The following is a 21,357-nucleotide window of genomic DNA, read 5'->3' on the forward strand; positions in this document are numbered from 1 at the left end:
CTTGCTTCCAGTCCTCTGCTTGTGCTGCTCTGTAACAGGCCACAAGAAGGTACAAATGAGAAAGGGTGGGGTGACTTCACCAGTCCCCAAAATTTTTCTTCGATGCCTGTGCAGAAACTAACTAGAATCCCTTTGATGATAAAACCAATATCAGTAATTGGCAATGCGGGAAATTGCAAATCAAGGTGCTGCCTACCATACAGTGTGGTACAGTTCATTCACACAGCAATCGCAGTATGTGCACACATAAAGTTGAAAAGAAATATTTGCAAATTTCACTTTTTAAAAACAAATGCTTTAAAAAAATGTTTTTTTTAAATATTAATCAGAGAAAGGTTGGCATTGTGAAAGTAAAGAATCTGCATAATGGAGATAAATAGAAAATGCTGAAAATCTGGTTAAAAATAGAAAATGCTGGGAAAATACCTGTTACATTAAACCAAGGTCTGAAATCCTGAAATGTATGTTACTATAGCTACTATTGAACGAAACCAGGTTCTTAAGGGGTTAAAGTCACAGGATGCAAGGCTGGCGAATATAAATTAGATTTCAGACCAGCATCCTGGAGACAAAGATAGTTTTACATTCATACTCCATGCATTTTTGACAACTCTTCATTTAAACACTGCAGTGGTCATTGCCAAGTTAGACCTTTGTTCTTGGGGACGGGGGTGATCAGTTTGGCTAGAAGCTGACGGTGGAGACAACCATTTAAAAATTAGTTGGGGGCAGTCAGATCACAAAGGGCTGTGAGGAAGATGGAACGCAGGAGAATGGAGTTAAGAAATTAGCTTTATGTCAAGCAAGATGATCCAATGAAGTGGGACAGTGTAGTGTGTTTATTATTTTTATATTATGCAAATTATTGGAAATAAATAAAACTGATCATAACAATTCTGCATTTTCACCTTACTGTGGACTAAAGCAGCTTAGCTTTTCGTATCAAGATACCTCTCATCAAGTGTTTGTAGAGATTCAAGGAATACATGTGCGAAAGGCACGGATATCTGGTTCAGGTCATGAGGAGGTTCCGTTGTTACGTTCTTGTACAAATAGATGAAGAGTGGTATGAGTCAACACTACTACTCCTCCTGGCAACACAGCAATACAGCGGCCTGTATGCGTTCTGCCCCTTTTTCCCCCAACCCCCCAGAAGGCATAGAAGTTGCATCAGGACAGAGAGAAATCTTTGACACAGAATTCCTGAATTGGCTATGGTTTCTATTCTTTTGCCTATCTCGGGAATTAAGAGGGGAACTAAGTTTAGGTACATAGGGATAATTCCGGCAAAAAGATGGGGTGCGTGTTATTGGGCCTGATAGCCTTTATTTATCCTAGGTATATACCGTAGCATAACTTACCAAACCATGCATAACAGCAGTTGTGTTGTCTCTCTTTCTGATTCTTCATTCCTTTGACGTGATGAGACCCCATCCCTCGTAACCACTTCCTCTTATTGCTATACCTTGAGCTATATATTGAGTCACCAAAGAAATTCAAAATGGTCTGTCATAAGATTTAGTGTTGGCAATAAGCCTGAGAGACATCGCCATGTTCCTCTGGTAGAGTGTCTAAATTCTTCAGTTTGGAGCCAGTCATTCTAGTTCCTGGTGATCCTGTCGGACTATTTTCTGTCCTTCAGATATTCAAGCAAATGGTTTAGCCCATCATAACTTGCATTTTACTTTGGCTGAGTTGGTAGCACTGTTCCCTCTGGCACAGTGTTTGTGGGTTCAAGTCCTGCTTAATAAAATCCTGTAGTAAATCTCGCAATTTAAAAAAGAAATAAGGGAAGGAAAAAGAAGGAAAGCATACCCATACCTTAACCAGCTGGTCATCAAGAGATTTCCCGTGCAAGTTATCAAAATAAATTATAGCTGAAGGTAATGACAATGCTGATTATTCTCTAAGTATAGTAGAATCATAGAATGATTACAGCACAGAAGGCCACCATTTGGCCCATCAAGCCAGTGCCAGACTACACTTTACTGAAGAAGATTATTAGCATGTGACTTGTATCTCGTGGCAATACTGTTCCTATCAGTGGTGAAGTGGGCATACTGTTCACTGAAGGGGATCTGGGGGCATCCTCACCAAGAAAGTTTCATTTCTGACACTTTGATGCATTTAACAGCATTTTGTCGTAGAATATTTTACATTTTTCAGTGGCAATTATAGAAGTGGGTATACTGTAAAATGCACCAAATGCTGCACCGCTTACTAGCCGGATAGAAATACTTGCTTGCAAAGTCGTGAACTTAGCCCAAAACAGTTAGTCTGCAGGATCAACTCAAGTGCAGTGCCACCAACTGAATGGCCACAAAGCTGCTGCATATTGGTGTCAGAACAAGAGCTCCTCCCTGTTTATACCAGTTTCAAAGTGGGCAACTTTAAGAAGCATACATGCCAATCTAGAAAACTAGCAAAACGTGACCAGCAGCTTCAAAAAAAACTTACACAGTTCCCAAAAAGTTGACAACTCGAGCATGACCCTGATTCCAAGTCTCCAACATGTGACGGTAGTTACATGCTTTGTAACATGAGCTGTAGATGTATCCAACATTCCTTCAGTTGCTTTGAAGAAAACATAACTGGTTGAAAGCTTGAAGAGGTAAATGTAAATGTTGGAGCTGCAAAATTGGTGATCCACTTTTAGGAGGTCCAGGAGCAACCTCCTCTGGAATAATTTTGATTTTTACATTCATTTTAATAAATTTCATTAATTTTACACTTTATACTTCACAATTGGTAGATGTTTGGGCAAATAAAAAAGGAGAAATAGAGTGACATTTGTATTTTGAACGGGCCAACCAGAACATCACTTCCCCAAAAGTTACCTCAACAGTCACTTTTGTGCCCCCATATCCTCCCTGCTTCAGTTCAGAGACAATGGGCTGGATTTTGTCAATGGGAAAGCTTTTGGAGGCGGGACTGCTGCTTGCCGGCTTTCAATCCCACCTCCATCAGCTTCTGGCCAACCAGCGGGATTTTCCCCTGATTAACCAGCGGGCTCAGCAGACCAATTATGCGGAAGTCACTGACCGAGCACGTCAACATATGGCGTGCCATCTGTCAAGATTTTTTGAAAGAAGAAATGTCAGTGTTTGACAGCTCTGTGAAGCTGTCAAACACTGATATTCTGTCTAGTTTGATGAGTCCTTGTGTTCAGGATTCATCAAATCTTTCAACTTTGCAGAGATCACCTGGCTGTTGGTTTGGAGGATCCAACAGCCAGTCTGTGAAATCTACAATGAAGATGTCGGGACTCCGGATCCACAGCGACCGAAGGCTGTAGGCAGAAACAAAGGTAAGTGAACATTTTATAACACTTAACACTCACCTTACATACTTACCACTCCACACTTGCACCCATCACTCACCTCTGCATCTCACTTTCAGACCCCTCCAACCCCCGCAGACCTCCTTCTCGTCTCCTACACCCTGGCAGAGTTCTCCGAGGTCGGGAAGCCTGCACTTCTGAGCTAAAAATAGGGATAATCGTATTTCCTGCCTGTTAACTACCTGTTAACAAGCAGTTAATAGGATTTAATCCCTTTCCCGCCTTGAGGAGACGGGACCCGGGGCAGGACGGCTTCCTGCCTCCTGGCAAAAGGACACAGAGGCGGGATAGGGGTGGGTTTGCCAGCCGCCCCCACATTCTGCACCCTCTTTGCTCGTCCTCTCCCCTCTGGACAATTTCTACCTCACTGGTGTCACTGTGGATGGGAACTGGTCTCTCTTGCCTCAGTGCTGATCTCCAAGTGCTGTTGTTGCTAACAAACTGGCCTCTTGCCACTGCGTTGCTCCCCAGTGTTGTTGCAAGTGGAAGGGATGCCTGTATCTGCATAATGTATTTGGGGATCCTTTTCACCAGCAACAAACGTGGAGAAGTGGAAGAGAGGCAAGTCTATTAGTAGCAGCAGCATTCGGGGAGTAGCACTAAGAAGAGAAGCGTATGCTTCCATTTTTAGCAACTACGAACAGAGCATACTCTTTTTCTCCTGAAATTAAAAGTGGATAAAAAGCATAAACTCGCACATACCCCCAACAATGTTCCTGGTTCTTCCTATGATTCAGCCTGGTTCCAACTCCAATCAATGTTTGATCACAACTCAGTAGTTTAGAGCAACAAGACTCCTGCATATAACTGGTTTCCCCTCCAATGTCCATGATTCAGCTGCATGCCTCCCCATGTTGAGTTCAGAAAATCCACACATGAACATTTTGAATCTGATGGCAGGAATCATTTTAATGAATGACTTTTTATGAAAATATTGTAGCTAAATCTCCTGCTATAATGTAAATCATTGTTGGGGCCAAGCCTCTGGAAATACTTTGAATGGTATGCAATTTAGAGCACCAACAACTTGCATTTATATAGCGCCTTTAACATAGCAAAACGTTCCAAGGCGCTTAACAAGGGTGTTACCAATAGAATTTGTTGACACCAAGCCACATAAGGAGATACAAGGACAGATGACCAAAAGGTTGGTCAAAGAGGTAGGTTTTAAGGAGCGTCTTAAAGAAGGTGAGAGAGGTCTAGGGAGGGAATTCCAGAGCTTAGGTCCAAGGCAGCTGAAAGCACGACTGAAATTTGGGGATTAAAATTAGGGATGCGCAAGATGCCAAAATTGGAGGAGCACAAAGATTTTGAAGGCTTGTAGGGCTGGAAGAGGTTACAGAGATAGAGAAGGAGGGGCGAGGCCATGGAAAGATTTGTAAACAAGAATGCGGATTTTAAAATTAAGGCGTTGTCTGATCAGGAGCCAGTGTCGGTCAGCGAGGACAAGTGTTGGTGAATAGGACTTGGTGCAAGTTAAGATATGGGCAGCAGAGTTTTGGATGAGCAGAAGTTTATGTAGGGTGGAAGATGGGAGGCCGGCCAGTCGAGCATTGGAATAGTCAAGTCTAGAGATAACAAAGGTATGAATGAGAATTTCAGCAGCAGATGAGCTAAGGCAGGGTAGGAGTCGGGCGATGTTACGGAGGTGGAAATAGGCAGTCTTAGTTAGATATGTGCTCGGAAGCTTATCTGAGTCAAACACAACACCAAGGTTGCGAACGGTCTGGCTCGGCATCAGACAGTTGCCATGGGGAGGGATAAAAACGGTGGTCAGGGAACGGAGTTTGTGGCGTGGACTAAAGGCAGTGGCTTCAGTCTTCCCAATATTTAGTTGGAGAAAATTTCTGTGCGTCCGATACTGGATGTCGGACAAGCAGTGTAGGGATACGGTAGCATAGTGGTTATGTTGGACTAATAGTCCAGAGGCTTGGACTAATGATCTGGAGACATGAGTTCAAATTCAAATGGAGAATTTAAATTCAATTAATTAAATAAATCTGGAATAAAAAGCTAGTATCAGTAATGGTGACCATGAAACTACTGGATTGTCGTAAAAACTTATCTGGTTCACTAATGTCCTTTAGGGAAGGAAATCTGCCGTCTTTACCCGGTCTGGCCTACATGTGACTCCAGATCCACAGCAATGTGGTTGACTCTTAACTGCCCTTTGAAATGACCTAGCAAGCCACTCGGTTGTATTCAAGAAAGTGGCTCACCACCACCTTCTCGAGGGCAATTAGGGATGGGCAATAAATGCTGGCCTTGCCGCTGACATCTACATCCTGTGAATGAATTTAAAAAAAATCAGAGACTGTTATTTATAATGCATTTCTTCACTTTGGAGCAGTGGCAACTGGTTCTGGCTCATACCAATAGCCAAATAGTGATACAGTACATCAGTTGCCAGCAAAATGTAACGTGGTTCTCGCTTTAATTGTGCTTTCAATGAGATGTCCGGTTTAAAACAACTCAAGCAAGTACAATACTGATTCTCCATCAGAAAGTGCTTGATTAGATATTCCTCAGCTTCAAGGTTCCAGAAGACATTCTGTTTTATAAATGAATGTTCAAATGCCAACCTTCTTTACTAGTATTTGGACCCCAGGTCATATGGTGCAGGACATAACAACATAAGAACTAGGAGCAGGAATAGCCCATACGGCCCTTTGAGCCTGCTCCGCCGTTCAAAAAGATCTTCGACTTCAACTCCACTTTCCTCCCTGATCTCCATATCCCTTGATGCCCCTAGAGTCCCAAAATCTATCTGTCTCAGCCTTGAATGTACCCAACGATTCAACATCCACAGCCCTTTGAGGAAGAGAATTCCAGAGATTCACAACCCTCTGAGTGAAGAAATTCCTCCTCATCTCAATCCTAAATGGCTGACCCCTTATCCTGAGACTAAGCCCCCTAGTTCTAGACTCTCCAGCCAGGGGAAACATCCTCTCGGCATCTACTCTGTCAATCCCCCTCAGAATCTTGTGTTTCAATGAGATCACCTCTCATTCTTCTAAACTCCAGAGAATATAGGCCTAATCTACTCAATCTCTCCTCATAGGACAACCCTCTCATCCCAGGAATCAATCTAGAGTACTGTCCCATTAGTTTGGAGCCTGTTGTTTGTGTCTCTTTTCTGACTTTTAATCCCTGTAATAATGGAAGTATTACTTGGTTTCCATTCTCAAGGGATTAAATTAGCTACAGTGAAGATTGTACATCGAAAGGGGAAGGACTAGATTCGACTGACTAAAAAGTATTTTTTCATTCCCTACTTGCTATTTTTTGTCTAGTTTGTGGAAGATTACTTTTAGATTCACCTTGCCCTTTTTCTTAATGTCTGTCATTTCTGCTAAGAAGGTTGAGTGACTGGCACATAGAAGTAATAGGTAGCTTCATAAAAGGTTTTATATTAGCAAAAAAGGTTGTCAACCTCCTTATTTCCTGTCAAAAGTAATTCCTGAAGTTCAGGTTGCTTAGAATATTTATTCGTCTGTCTTTTTTCCCCCTCTACTGAGGCACAGCGAATATTGGAAAATTGGGTAGGTCAGAGTTCACGCCTGTAAAGGAACCCATCTGTTTGGAAGGAAAACAGTCTTCCTTACAGGCATGTGCTCTTACCCAATATTCAGTGCACCTGGGTGCAGACCCAGGAAAATCTCACCTATAATTTCCAGATTATCAAAAATAACTTCTTGTTACATTTTTAACTTCTCTGTTTAGATTAATGATGTAACCTTATTGAATAATACTTTAATTTACAATGTACCACTACTCAAAAGTTAATATCATCAAAAATATATTTCAGCAACAGGAATCTTTCTGTTTTTGAATTCTGGGGGATATATTTTCCAACTGGTACTGTTGGAAACTTGAATACTTAACACGCTTGTATAGAATTCCTCTGAGTGTTTTAAACATGGATATTAAAGCACACAGAGGAAGTTAGTATCCATTCATACAGGGAAAGTGACAGTTAGAAAATGTATCCCTGTGTTTGCATTACCATGATGATTTAATCTAATAGATGTCTGTTTATGACTAATTAGATGTTATACTTTTCAGGGGAATTTTGGAGAAGTTTTCAAGGGAACCTTAAAAGATAAAACTCCAGTCGCTGTAAAAACATGCAAAGAAGATTTGCCACAGGAGCTGAAAATTAAGTTCTTATCAGAAGCAAGGTAGGTTTTATGTACTGAAAGTGCACACAAAAGGGAATTGTATTTACATTTATGGAAGCGATTTTCTCATTTCATTCATGCTGACAAACTTGAGTCTGAGTGAACCTATCATCAAAAGTTATACTGAAGCAAGATAATGTAAATTTCTTTACAAGCTACAGGTTGTGTATGGAAGAGAAAAAAGATTATTCTTGCTTCCTTTTCCCCTCTCCTTTTGCGTCATGTTTCACTTCCAAATCATAGCCTGTAACAGAGATGGTTGGGTGAATGGCACATATACTTCGACCAGGGCTTCTAATATGAGATTACTCCTGTGTTTATGGGTCAAAATCAATGTGGTGTTGGTTTTTGGTTCACGTTTACAACTAGATAATATATCTGTTGGTCATCATCGTTACTGCTACAGTGGACCAAGAGCATAATATTACAAATTTCAGATCTGCCCTAGATACTCTCTCAGGTTAAGCATAACTGGTCTCTCTCATAATGTGATTCCGCATTGCTTATGATCAGAGGTTTACTTTCACCATTATCCAGATGAGACCCTGGGTGTACGAATGAGACCCACTTGGACTGGATATTATAATCCTCCTTCCGTGTCCTCATGTGCACCACTCAAGCAAAGCAGAAAGGCAGAGTGATTAGTACTTAAGTGAAATGTGGCCAGATATAAATTGTTTAGCTGCTATATTTTACAGTCAGTAAGTAAAGACGCAGTTGTAGAAAGTCTCACCTTACTTCAAATTAACTACAGTCCCTTCTTGTAATGAAGAGAATAATAAATCACTTCACACTGACTCTGGTAGTTGGCTAAGTAACACTTTATTTTGGTCAACCCTGTCACTGAACGTAAGAATTAGGAGTAGGCCATACGGCCCCTCGAACCTGCTCTGCCATTCAATAAGATCATGGCTGATCTTCGACCTCAACTCCACTTTCTCGCCCGATTCCCATATCCCTTGATTCCCCGACAAGTCCAAAAATCTATCCATCTCAGCTTTGAATATACTCAAAAGACTCAGCATCCACAGCCCTCTGGGGCAGAGAATTCCAATGATTCACAACCCTCTGAGTGATGAAATTTCTCCTCATCTCAGTCTTAAATGGCCAACCCTTTATCCTGAGTCTATGCCCCCAGTTCTAGACTCTCCAGCCAGGGGAAAACAACCTCTCAGTATCTACCGTGTCAATCCCCCTCAGAATCTTGTATGTTTTAATGAGATCACCTCTCATTCTTCTAAACTCCAGAGAGTATAGGCCCAATCTACTCAATCTCTCCTCATAGAAAACTCTCATCCAGGAATCAATCCAGTGAATCTTTGTTGCACCACCTCGAAGGCAAGTATATCCTCCTTCAGATAAGGAGACCAAACCTGCACAGTACTCCAGGTGAGGTCTCACCAAAGCCCTCTACAATTGTAGCAAGGCTTCCTTACTCTTGTACTCCAACCCCTTTGCAATAAAGGCCAACATGACATTTGCCTTCCTAATTGCTTGCTGTAACTGCATGCTAACTCTCTATGTTTCCTGTATGAGGACACTAAAGCTCTCTGAATATCAACATTTAATAATTTCTCACCATTTAAAAAATATTCTGTTTTTCTATTCTTCCTACCAAAATGAATAATAACCTCACATTTCCCCACATTATACTCCATCTGCCACCTTATTGCCCACTCACTTAACCTGTCTATATCCCTTTGCAGGCCCTTTGTGTCCTCCTCACAGCTTACTTTCCCACCTAGCTTTGTATCATCAACAAACTTGGATACATTACACTCTGTCCCTTCATCTAAGTCATGAATATAGATTGTAAATAGCTGAGGCCCAAGCACTGATCCTTGTGGCACCCCACCAGTTACAGCCTGCCAACCTGAAAATTACCCGTTTATCCCTACTCTCGCTTTTCTATCGGTTAGCAAATCGTCTATCCATGCTAATAAATTACCCCTAACCCCATGAACCCTTATCTTGCGCTGCAAGCTTTTATGTGGCACCTTATTAAATGCCTTTTAGAAATCCAATTGTACTACATCCACTGGTTCCCCTTTATCTACCCTGCTAGTTACATCCTCAAAAATCTCTAATAAATTTATTAAACATGATTTCCCTTTCATAAAACCATGTTAACTCTGCCTAAACATATTATGATTTTCCAAGTGCCCTGTTACCACTCCCTTAATAATGGATTCCAGCATTTCCCGATGACGTGATATCAGGCTGACTGGCCTGTAGTTCCCTTTTTTCTCTCCCTCCTTTCTTGAATAGCGGGGTAACATTTGTTACCTTCCAATCCACTGGGATTGGATCTAGAATCTAGGGAATTTTAGAAGATCACAACCAATGCATCCACTATCTCTGCAGCCACCTCTTTTAGAACCCGAGGATTTAGGCCATCAAGTCCCGGGGATTTGTCGGCTTTTAGTCCCATTAATTTCTCAAGTACTTTTTCTCTGCTGATTTTAATTACTTCAAGTTCTTCAGTCTCATTAGCCCCTTGATTCCTGCTATTTTTGGTATGCTTTTTGTGTCTTCCACTATGAGGACAGATACAAAATGGCCCAGAACTTGGTGTCGGGGGCTTGCCGCGCGTGCAAGCCCCCGATCTGCACTCACCCTGCGCGCTGACATCTGAAGCCCGGGCCTGCTTGCATTTCCTGTGACAGGCCCGGTTCAGATGTCAGCGCGCAGTGCTTACCTGATCCAGCGGCGTAGTTAGTGCGATGTGCCGGCTGGGATCAGGTGAGCACTGTGTAGCCAATCAGGGGAGGGGATGGGTCATTCATGAGTTTGAGAGTAAGAACTGTCAAACTCATGAAAACTACGGGGGCCCAAAACACTATTTAAACTTTAAAGAAAAATTTAAAAAACATCCCAATCATTAAATTAAGTATAAATAAGTTAAAAAAAATAATTTAAACAATTTTTTTTTTTGAAAAAAATAAATTTTTAATAAAAAGGGTCTAAAACTAAACTTACCTTATTGTAGATTCTTTAAAATAATAAACCTGTGGAAAAAAAAAATCTAAATTACACTAAAACACCACTTACCTGTAAAAATAAATACTTACGTGTGCTTTTTACAAGCGTAAAGACCGGAGGCCTTTAGACATGCACAAATCTCCCAAAACAGAGGAAATCCAAGACGCACGCGCTGCCCCCTACAGCGCACGCGCTAGCCTCTTCACCTCTTGGGTTAGAGGAGAGGAAATGCCGGTTTTCAGCGCATGCGCTGTGCATGCTGAAAACCGGCATTTCCTCCGGCCAGACGCGTGAGTACCCCTTCCGTACTCACACGTTTGGGGAGGAATTACTGCCCCAATATTTGTTAAGTCTCTGCCATTTCCTTGTTTCACATTATAATTTCTCCTGTCTCCACCTCTAAAGGGCCAACACTTTTGCTACTCTCTTCCTTTTTGCATACTTATAAAAGCCCTTACAATCTGTTTTTATATTTTCTGCTAGTTTACTCTATTTTCTCCCTTTATCAATTTTTTGATCATCCTTTGCTGGTTTCTGAAGCTCTTCCAAACCTCAGGCTTACTACTATTCTTCGCAACATTATAAGCCTCTTTCAATCTACTGCTATCCTTAACTTCTTTAGTTAGCCACAGATGGATCACTTTTCCCGTGGAGCTTTTATTTCTCAATGGAATGTATATTCGTTGAGAATTTTGGAATATTTCTTTAAAAGTTTGTCACTGCTTATCTGCCGTAATACCTTTTAATCTAATTTTCCAATCTACCTTAGCCAACTCGTCCCTCACACCTATGTAATTAACCTTATTTAAGTTTAAGACTCTAGTTTTGTACTTGAGTACGTCACTCTCAAACTCAATGTGAAATTCAATCATGTTATGATCACTCTTCTCCAGATGATCCTTTACTATGAGATTACTAATTTTCCTGTCTCATTACACCAGACAAATCTAAAGTAGCCTGTTCCCTGGTTGATTCCACGATGTATTGTTCTAGGAAACTGTCTCGAATACATCCTATGAACTCGTTCTCCAGACTACCTTTGCCAATTTGATTTGCCCAGTCTATGAAAATTAAAATCCCCCACGGTTACTGCATTACCTTTGTTACAAGCTCCTATTATTTCTTGATGAATACTCTGTCCAGTGGTATAGCTACTGTTAGGAGCCCATAAACTACTCCAACCGATATTTTCTACCACTTTTCTTATCACCACCCATACTGATTCTACTTCTGATCTTCTAAGCCAAGATTGTTTCTCACTACTGTCTTTGTCTTCCTTTAATATCAGGGCTAAACCACCCCCCCCCCCCGCCTCCCCACTTTCCATTCTGCCTGAAATGTCAAATACCCTGGAATATTTAGTTCTTGGTCACCTTGCAACCATGTCTCTGTAATGGCTATTAGATCAAACACGTTTATCTCTATTTGTGCCACTAATTTGTCTGTCTTGTTACGAATGCTTCATGCATTCAGATAAAGAGCCTTTAATTTTAACTTTTTAACCATTATTCCCTGCTTACACCTTATTTGCTGATGCACCATTACCATTAAACTCGCTGTCCCTTCCGGTCACACTCTGCTTATCTTTACGCAAATCGCTACACTGCTCCATTGCCTTGACTTATCTCTTTAGATTTCTAAATTTCCCCTCACCTGACCCCTCCCCCTCCCCCAACCTTTTTAGTTTAAAGCCCTGTCTACAGCCCTGGTTATTCGATTTGCCAGGGCACTGGTCCCAGCCTGGTTTAAATGTAACCCGTCCCAACACAGCAGTAACCTCTTTCCCCAGTACTGGTGCTAGTGCCCCATTAATCGAAACCCCTTCCTCCCACATCACTCTTTGAGCTATGCATTTAACTCTCTGATCTGATTGTCCATATGCCAATTTGCACGTGGCTCCGGTAACAATACAGAAATTATTACTTTTGAGGTTCTGCATTTTAATTTGGATCCCAGTTCCGAAAACACACTCAGCAGAACCTCATTCCTAGTTCTGCCTATGTCATTGGTTCCTACGTGGACCACGACAACTGGATTTTCCCCTTTCCCCTCCAATTTCTTCTCTAACCACGAGGAGCTATCTCTAACCCTGGCACTGGGAAGGCAACACAACCTTTGGAACTCCCAAAGTTCTGAGTTCTGACGAAAGGTCATTGACCTGAAACATTAACTCTGTTTTTCTTTGCACAGATGCTGCCTGACCTGCTGAGTATTTCCAGCTTTTTCTGTTTTTACTTCAGAACTCCCGGTCAAGGCTGCAGAGAATAGTATCTATCCTCCTGACTATGCTGTCTCCTACCATTACAGCATTCGTTTTCACTCCCCCCACTTGCATGGCCTCCTGTACAACGGTGCCGTGGTCAGTTTGCTCATCCACCCTGCTGACTTTGCCCTCATCCACACAGGCTGCAAGAACCTCGGACCTGTTAGACAAGGGCAAAGGCTGAGGTTCCTCCAGCAATGCTCCTCGGTTCCCCTTACCTACCTGAGTTGCAGTCACACCCTCCTGTCCCTGACCACTAATCAGACCAGTACCACTACCTAACCTAAGGGGCGTCACTGCCTCCTGGATCAAAGTGTCCAGGTAACTTTCTCCCTCCCTGATGCCCCACAATGTCAGCACTTCAGGCTCCAGCTGAACGACTCTGAGTTGAATTTCCTCGAGACACAGACACTTACTGCAGACGTGGTCGTCTGGGATTGTGATGCTCTCCATAAACTCCCACATGCTGCAGTTGTGGCACACCACCTGCACTGCCACCCCTATATAACCTTGTTTTATTTAATTAATTAATTAAAGCTTTAGTATTTACAGGAAACTTTCTGGTATCCGGCACGGACGGGACCGACATGTTGCCGGTCCATCAACAATGCCGGATAACCGAATGCTATAGTAAAAGATACGGAGCTCAGAGCTCCGTATAAAGCAACAAACCCTGTTGCAACAGCTTCAAAACAATCGGCACAAGTTGCAAGCGTCTCTGTAGCTTAGCAACAGCTTCAGCTACACCCTTGCGCAGCCACAAATGGAGTAAAAAAAAGTAACTAAAAGTAAAAAAAAGTTATCTGAACCGACTCCTGAATTTTGCCGGTGGATAGAGCGTTCCGGTTATTTCGTGGCCGGTTAATCGAAAGTTTCCTGTAATTAACTTGGCTTATAGTTTCGTTTTTGAACTAATTACTTGATCTAGTTTAAGTTAAATATTTACCTGTAACACAAACCACTGCAAGTATTGGAGGCAAAAAGCAGCACCTCCTTCCCCCTCTGTTCCAAATTCCCAATTTTAACACTCTGTTTAAGTGCACTCCATTTAAGACCACTCTATACGTCAGCAGATATGGTTTACTTTTGTGCACCTTTGCACCACACCCAAGCTACAAGTGCTGACTCCGCTTTCTGCTCACAGTAATGAGCAACTATTCCGACAAACACGTAGCTAATTGACAGACAGTTTCTGTTAACCATACTTTATTTTTGTTTTAGTCTTTAAAATTCTAAGTTAAATTCAAAATATTAAACTAAATTTTACTTTTTACAGCTAGTACTCACCCAGTACTTCCACTCTCTCCAAATTCCCAAATTTAACACTCTGTTTAAGCGCACTCCATTTAAGACCAGTCTATGCAGACCACTCTCTTATTTTAAATGCCTCTTAGAAAAAAGAGAGAGGCTTTCTGTAGACCTGGCCAGCTGTGTTAAGGCTTCACTCTACCTTCTCAGCAAAACTTACCAGCTGACCTCGAACAGGTTTCTTTTTCCTGTCCCTGAACAGGAAGTTTTGTAGTTTAACCTCTGACTCCTTCCCTATATAGGGGTTCACTAGGAGAACTACCAATTAAACCTGCAGCTTCTCTCCTGGATGAGGACTCCTTGGCCTAGAAATTCATTGGTGTCACGCCCATTTCACAGACAGAAACCGAGTCCAATATGGCAGGCGGCGTGCGCACACAGCTATTCTGTGCTGGAAATGCACCACTCACCATATTGATAAAGGCTCCTGCGTTGGCGACTGGGCCCCATGCCTAAAACGGGTATTAGGCCCTTTGCATATATAAATAGGGGATCTAACGTCTGTTTCAGGCCCACTTTGAAAATTTGTTAGCCACTGACTGCAGCATGTGGATATTGTATAATATCCACATTAAACACGCGGGCTGCTTCTGGTCACCGCTCGCCCCCCCCAGCTTGTCCCAAATCGGGCACGAACCAATTTCTTTGGAATTAGTTGAATTTAATTCATGCGGTTTTAGGAATTATCCCAATACAGTGAGCCTAGATGGTTCACAGGAAAGATCTTCCATTGTTCTGTCGGAAGACGGGCAACATTTGGACAGCTGGTCTTCTTGACTTGACTACACATCGCCTCCCACTTCCAGCTCTGGCTGGAAGCTGAATTTTAAACCTTTGTGGCCTCACATTAACTTGAATGTAACACTGCAACATGAATCAAAGCAGAATCCTTAAATGGTCGAAAACACTGAAATGCAACATTACCTTTTAAAAACCATCATTAAATTGAATGCTCCTGGGAAAGAAATGAACAGAATGTTCACGTAGGTATTCTGTTTTGATGCATATGAGAACCCATTGAGAACTAGAAAAGAAGTCACATCTAGAATATCTAAGTTAGCCTTGAGACTCACCACCTTAACCACAGAAGTGTGAAACTGGTGCTTTTTATTAGTGACATGCCAGGTTGTTCTAAAAAAAAAAATACTTTGGGGAGAAATTGAGTACAGCCCTGTTTGGGGTGCCAGCCTTGCCAGGGCGCTAAAAGTAGTGCCCCGGAAGCATTTGCGGCCGCCCGCCGTAAATTGAGTGGTAGCGCCCCAAAAGGAAGCGCGGCGCTACTGGAGGCGCCCCGCATCCCTCTTTGGGCACTGCGACTGAATATCGTGGTGCAACGTGCCGCAGCGCCGCACGTCGCGCTGCAGTATTGCAGGCCTTCCTCCCCTTCTTAAAGGGGAGGGGCCTTGTGCAGCGCGATCTGGGGCCCAACTGGGCCCCCGAGGATCGCGAGTGCAGGCAAAAGAGGCCGGCACTGAGGAGAAGTGCCGAGCTCTTGGAACGCAGCCGGCACTCTGTTTCGGGGGTGGGGGGGGTTCAGGAGGCCAGGGACGGGAGCGCAGGCAGGTGCTGGCAGGCAGCCAACAACAAAAATGGCCGCCCTGCACTTCCTTTAATTTGCGCCTCCCCGGCCGCAGGTAGGCCCCCCTGAACCGGTTGGACATAGCGTCCAGCGGTAAATCAGGGGGCGCTTCCAAATATCGCGGCCGGGGCGTCAGCGGGGCGCTGCGCACACCGATGACGTCCTCGGTAGCGGCGCAGCGCTAACGGCTAGCGCCACCACTAGCGTCCCGCGGAATTTAGCGGGAGGCGTGGACAGTGCCGTACCCGGGCGCCAGTTGACTTGCCACCCGCTTAGCGCCCTCTTAAGGCGCTAATGGGTGGCACTGCCAACTGAATTTCACCCCCTTTATCTCTTGTTTTTGGTTTAAACTTTTTTTTGCATATCAATCTTCTCTTCACTGTAATTGGATAGAAATTCTGGCATGAGTTTGTCAAGTTTGTAGTGAAGCACTATGAAACGTGTAAATCCTCTTTGACAAGCTTTCCGTGAATAAATTTCTTTCACTTTTAAACAGGATACTCAAGCAGTATGATCATCCAAACATTGTCAAACTGATTGGTGTCTGTACCCAGAGGCAGCCTATTTACATCGTTATGGAGCTTATCCCAGGTAACTTGCTTAAGCGTATCACTTTCATTGTTGATGCACATTTAGCTCTAAAATGTTCGTATTGCAATTTATTTAAAATGCCTCCCATCCATCAAACACAAGAAAACTGATTTACGTTTAACTAAACACCAAAAAAATGCAGTCTTTGCCATGTGCAATGCTTCCATTCATTAAAATGTATGCATTGCCTTCTGTGAAGACTCCTATTACATTTTAGGTAGTTGTGCAAAATATATACTATGCGAATACAGTGAAATCAATTGAAGCCTGTTCAAAATGGAATTGACAAAACATTGAATTTACATATCTTTTTGATAAGTCAAATTTTAACTATTGGAATATGTGCATTTTCTATCATTATTTACATTGGCAATATCATTGGCATATGCTATGTTGGTGGAATACTGCATTGTCGTTTAGTTCTTTTCGCAACATTTCTCAATGCCATTGTAGTTCAGGGTTACGAAGAGGAATCAACCTATAAGGTTATTTGGTCATTTCATTGTTTTTTGGTTACATTTTATGCATTGTACTGTAATAGTGCAATAATGTTCGAAAAGCACAGCTGTACCATGGATGAACAGGGAAATTAGATCAAATTTGAAACTAAAAAGAGAAGCATTTAGTGCTTAACAACAGATAACAAAAAAGAAAGCAAGGATAAATATATAAAAAATATACAAGAAAGCTACAGAAATGAAGATTAGAAAGGCAAAGGGAAGTAAGAGAAATTTACCATAAAACGTAAAGGGTAATGAAAAGCTTTTCTATAGGCCCATTAATCGTAAGAAAATTGTCAAACTTGGGGTCGGGCTGCTAAGATGAAAAAGGCAAGCTTGTAGTTCAGATTTAGGGAATGGCAGAAATAAACACTTTGCTTTCATTTTCACAATGGAGGTAGATACTGAAATTGTAGAACAGTGTTTTTAGAACAGTTACTGGAAGTTATTCAAAGAGAATGGTAGTAAAATAAATTAATCAAACTTAAGGAAAACAATCACCAGGACTTGACCGATTACATCCAAGGATCCTGAGGGAAGACCGAGAAGAAATAGTGGAAGCTCTGACGATAGTTTTACAGTATTCTGTGGAAAGAAAAACTGTGCCAGAGGACTGGACGTTGGAAAATGTGACACTAAAATAAAAAGGAAAAACTGCAAATGTTGGAAATCAGAAATAAAAACAAGAATTTACTGGAATTACACAGTAGGTCAGTCAGCATCTGCAAAGAGAACAGATAGTCTATGATTGGTTTGGGTGTTCACCTGTCATCAGATTGCAATTGCTGACTGACCTCTATACATCCAAGATTTTGTTTTTAACACAAATGTTACACCCCTCTTCAAAAAAGGAGACAGGGTAAGCCAGGAAATTTTAAGCCAGTCAGTTTAATTTCAGTTATTGGTAAGCTATTACAGTTTTATCATGATATTTTGAGCATTTAGAGAAATATCCGCTAATTGGGCCAGTTACCATGAATTTCTGAAAGGCAGATCTTGATTCACCAACCTTACAGAGAGGATAAATAAGGCAAATGAAGTGGATTTGGTTTATACAAATTGTGAAAAGCGTTTGATAAACTACCACTTTAGAGATTTATGACCATGGAATTAAGAGGAATGTGGCCTTACGGATAGAGATAAAGTTGCAGTGCAGGAATTTGAAGGTAGGAATAAAAGTAGTTTTCTCAGAATGGAAAGCTATGGTGTTCTATAGGGATCCATGTTTGGGGCTACTCTTATTATTTACTATATGAGCAGTATATTTTACAGTAAGTTCTAAACTGTGTTATCCTCCATGGTACACATCAAAACAATAGAAGTGCTTCTCCCCGAATTAGTTCTGCATCCATTGAACCTTGAAAATGCATGTCCACGCCCGATAAAGACCGGATCAAATTACACATTGCAGAGCACTTGAATTACTCTACAGCAGACAGGATCAAATTACACATTCCAGACAAACTGTTGGTGTTGTCCTCTAAAGGGACCAATCAGAAATCTGGCCCAACCCACTTGTTTTGCAAATAATCGCAGCCCAACGATGATATGTAGAATGCATAAAGCAGAGCTGTAGTAAGCTTTGTGAAGATCCTCTGTTATCTGGTGTTCTGCAGTTGGTATAATTGAATGTAATTATAACACTACCAAATGGCCAAATTGTAGGAAAATGTGTAATGAGTGATGTTATGTCTTCTAGCGCTCGTAGTGCTTTGTAAAGACGCCTCTGGACTCGGTAGTTTGTAATTATAAACTACTGTTTTATTTGAGTTGTAATGGCTGCCTGCCGCATGGTGCGGGGTGATATTTCCAAGTGCCCTGTGCGGCGCCTGCGCACTACTTTCCCAGCATTGTAGTGCTGCTACACTTGATTTGAGTGTTGGTACACTTGTACAATGTAGTCCCAACATAACTATGTAACATCCCTCTTTCCCAACAAAACTAATTACATCAATTTTTCTATTTTACAATGTTTCCAGTTGAATAACGTTAACAAAATACAGAACGTGAGCTTTCTTTGCTCAATTTATATACAGATATTTGTCCATGTTGTTTCACTGTTCTGTGCGAATTATAATTGTCTTTATAATTATTTGCGATACCGCTCAGGTGGTTGTATGTTACTCCTCCATCTTGTGGACTTGGCTGTAACTATTCCTTTCTGCGGTGTTTTGGTGTGTTCATTTCTTGTTGCCAGTGCTGTCATGTTTGTCTCTGGAGAGTGCATGTTTGCTGTTGTTGTATTTGAGGTGTTTGTTTCTGGCATTATATTGTTTTCCGTGTCTGGTACCGTAACTGCTGTTAATGTTGTCCGCTGTTTGACAGCTTCAGGTGAGGGTCTGATATGGATCCTGTTTCGCCTGTATTGGTTTCCAGGTTCTGTCTCTACCAAGTAAGATCTTGGAGTATCAGCTTTTCCAATAACCTTGGCTGGACTCCATGTTCTCAACAGCGGATCTTGTATATGCACTGATTGCCCATTTAGCAGCTCCGGTAGTGGTTTTGCATGCTTGTTATAGTGTGTGCTCCCCGTAGCTTGTGTTTCCATCAGCTTCTGCCGAACGTCCTCTTGGTCCTGGGGAGGATATACCTTTGCTGGTAGAGTTGTTTTGTATTTTCTACCGTTTAGTAGTTCTGCTGGTGATTTCGAGTCTGCTCTCAAAGGTGTCGATCTGATTGCCAAAAGGGCGAGGTCTTGGTCTTCTCCCATCTCCTTGCTTTTAATGAGAGCTCTTTTGACTGTTTGGATCTGTCTTTCAATAAATCCGTGTCCCCTTGGGTAATGTGGGGATGAGGTAATTATTTTAAATCTGTATTTTCCAGCCAGTGCTCTGAATTCGCTGGAGGTGAATTGTGTCCCATTGTCGCAGATGACCTTCTCTGGGATGCCCTGTTCTGCGAATAAGTTTTTCGCAATTTTTGTGATTGTTGTGGCTCTCATGTCGTTTATCCTTCTGACAAAAGGAAATTTTGAGTAGTAGTCTGCTACTATGATGTACCACTCCTGGTTGCACAGGAACAGATCTGTTCCGACCGTGTGCCATGGTCTCGGGGGTACTTCCATTTGAATCATCTCCTCCTTCTGCTGTGTGTTTCGGTATTTCTGGCATATGCAGCATGTGGAGACCATTTGTTCTATGCTTTTGTACATGCCTATCCAGTACACAGCTGATCTGGCTCTTAGTTTACATTTCTCCATCCCCATATGGCCTTGGTGTATTAAGCGGAGAAGTTCCGTTTGCATCATTTTTGGTATTATGATTCTTGAGCCAGCAAGGAGAACACCGTCCTCCACCGAGATGTCGTCTCTGATTGTCCAGTACTGTCGGATTTGGTTTTGGACCTGCTGGATCTTCTCCAGCCACCCCTGTATTACCTGTTGCATGAGTAGTAGCAACTCCTCTTTACCAGTCTCCTCTTGAATTTGGCTAAGCTTTGTGGGAGTAACATTTACGAGGTGGTGTATTTTTACTGTCAGGCCCTTCATCTCGTGTTTTTCGTGTGGTGACAATCGAGACAATGCATCTGCCAGTGCCATTTCTTTTCCTGGCCGGTATTTTAATTCGAAGTCGTAACTTTGGAGTCTTAACAGTAACCTTTGCAGTCTTGCTGGGGCCTTGCTTAGGTTTTTCTTGTAAATTTGTTCGAGTGGACGATGGTCACTCTCTACCTCGAATTTTTTTCCGTATAAGTAGGTGTGGAACTTTTCACATCCGTATACTGCTGCCAATAGCTCTCTTTCGATGTTTGCGTATCTTGTCTCTGTTGATGTCAATGCCTTCGATGCGAAAGCTATTGGTTTTCCTTCCTGCACGAGGGCTGCCCCTAGCCCCCTGGTAGAGTCATCTACCTGTAGGGTGACAGGTTTTTTTCCATCGTAATAAGACAGGCTGGTTTCTTTACATAATAATTCCTTCTGTTGTTTGAAGTTCCTCTCATGGGATTCTGACCATTGGTATTCGGTGTCTTTTAGTAATTCTCTTAGGTTCGCTGTGTAGTCTGACATGTTCGGGGTGAAAGAGCTCATATACTGGACCAAGCAGAGGTAGCTTCTCAGCTCCTTCTTGTTGTTTGGAGGTTTCATCTCTGCTGTCGCCTCGACCTTTTCAGGATAAGGCTTGACACCCTCCGGTGTGTAGATCATGCCAAAAAATTGGCATTTTGTACTTTTAACGATGCACTTCTCGGCGTTCAGCTTGATGCCAGCCGTTCTGGTGCACTCTATGGCCTCGTGCAAGTGCACGTCGTGGTCTCTTTCATTTGTGCCGTAAACTTGGATGTCATCAGCGATTCCAATGGCTCCTTCACAGCCTTTGTATGTTCCATCGATCTTTTGTTGGAAGATGTCTTGGCTGACTTTCAACCCGAATGGCAGCCGAAGGAATTTATAACGCCCCAATGGTGTATTAAAAGTCGTCAGGTTAGTTGATTCTTCGTCCAGTTTTACGTTCCAGTAGCCATTTCTGGCATCCAGTTTGGAGGAGACTTTGGCTCCTGCCAGTGCAGGTGTGATTTCTTCTAATGTTGGTGTGGGATAGTGGTCCCGCTTTATTGCCTGGTTTAAGTCTTTGGGGTCCAGACAGATTCTGAGCCGCCCGTTCGGCTTTTCCCGT

General features: G+C 42.3%; 1 protein-coding gene across 1 annotated transcript in view; it reads left to right on the forward strand.

The window, feature by feature from the left end:
* Positions 1–21,357, forward strand: part of fer (fer (fps/fes related) tyrosine kinase) — a 334,586-nt gene that overhangs the window by 169,572 nt on the left and 143,657 nt on the right. The window contains exons 10-11 of the mRNA XM_085987508.1: positions 7,406–7,521; positions 16,150–16,244. Coding sequence (XP_085843634.1) covers positions 7,406–7,521; positions 16,150–16,244 — 211 coding nt within the window. The remainder of the gene's footprint in view (positions 1–7,405; positions 7,522–16,149; positions 16,245–21,357) is intronic.

This window comes from Somniosus microcephalus, chromosome 1, assembly GCF_052327205.1.
Source record: "Somniosus microcephalus isolate GS21.2 chromosome 1, FLI_Smic_1.0, whole genome shotgun sequence".
NCBI lineage: Eukaryota > Metazoa > Chordata > Chondrichthyes > Squaliformes > Somniosidae > Somniosus > Somniosus microcephalus.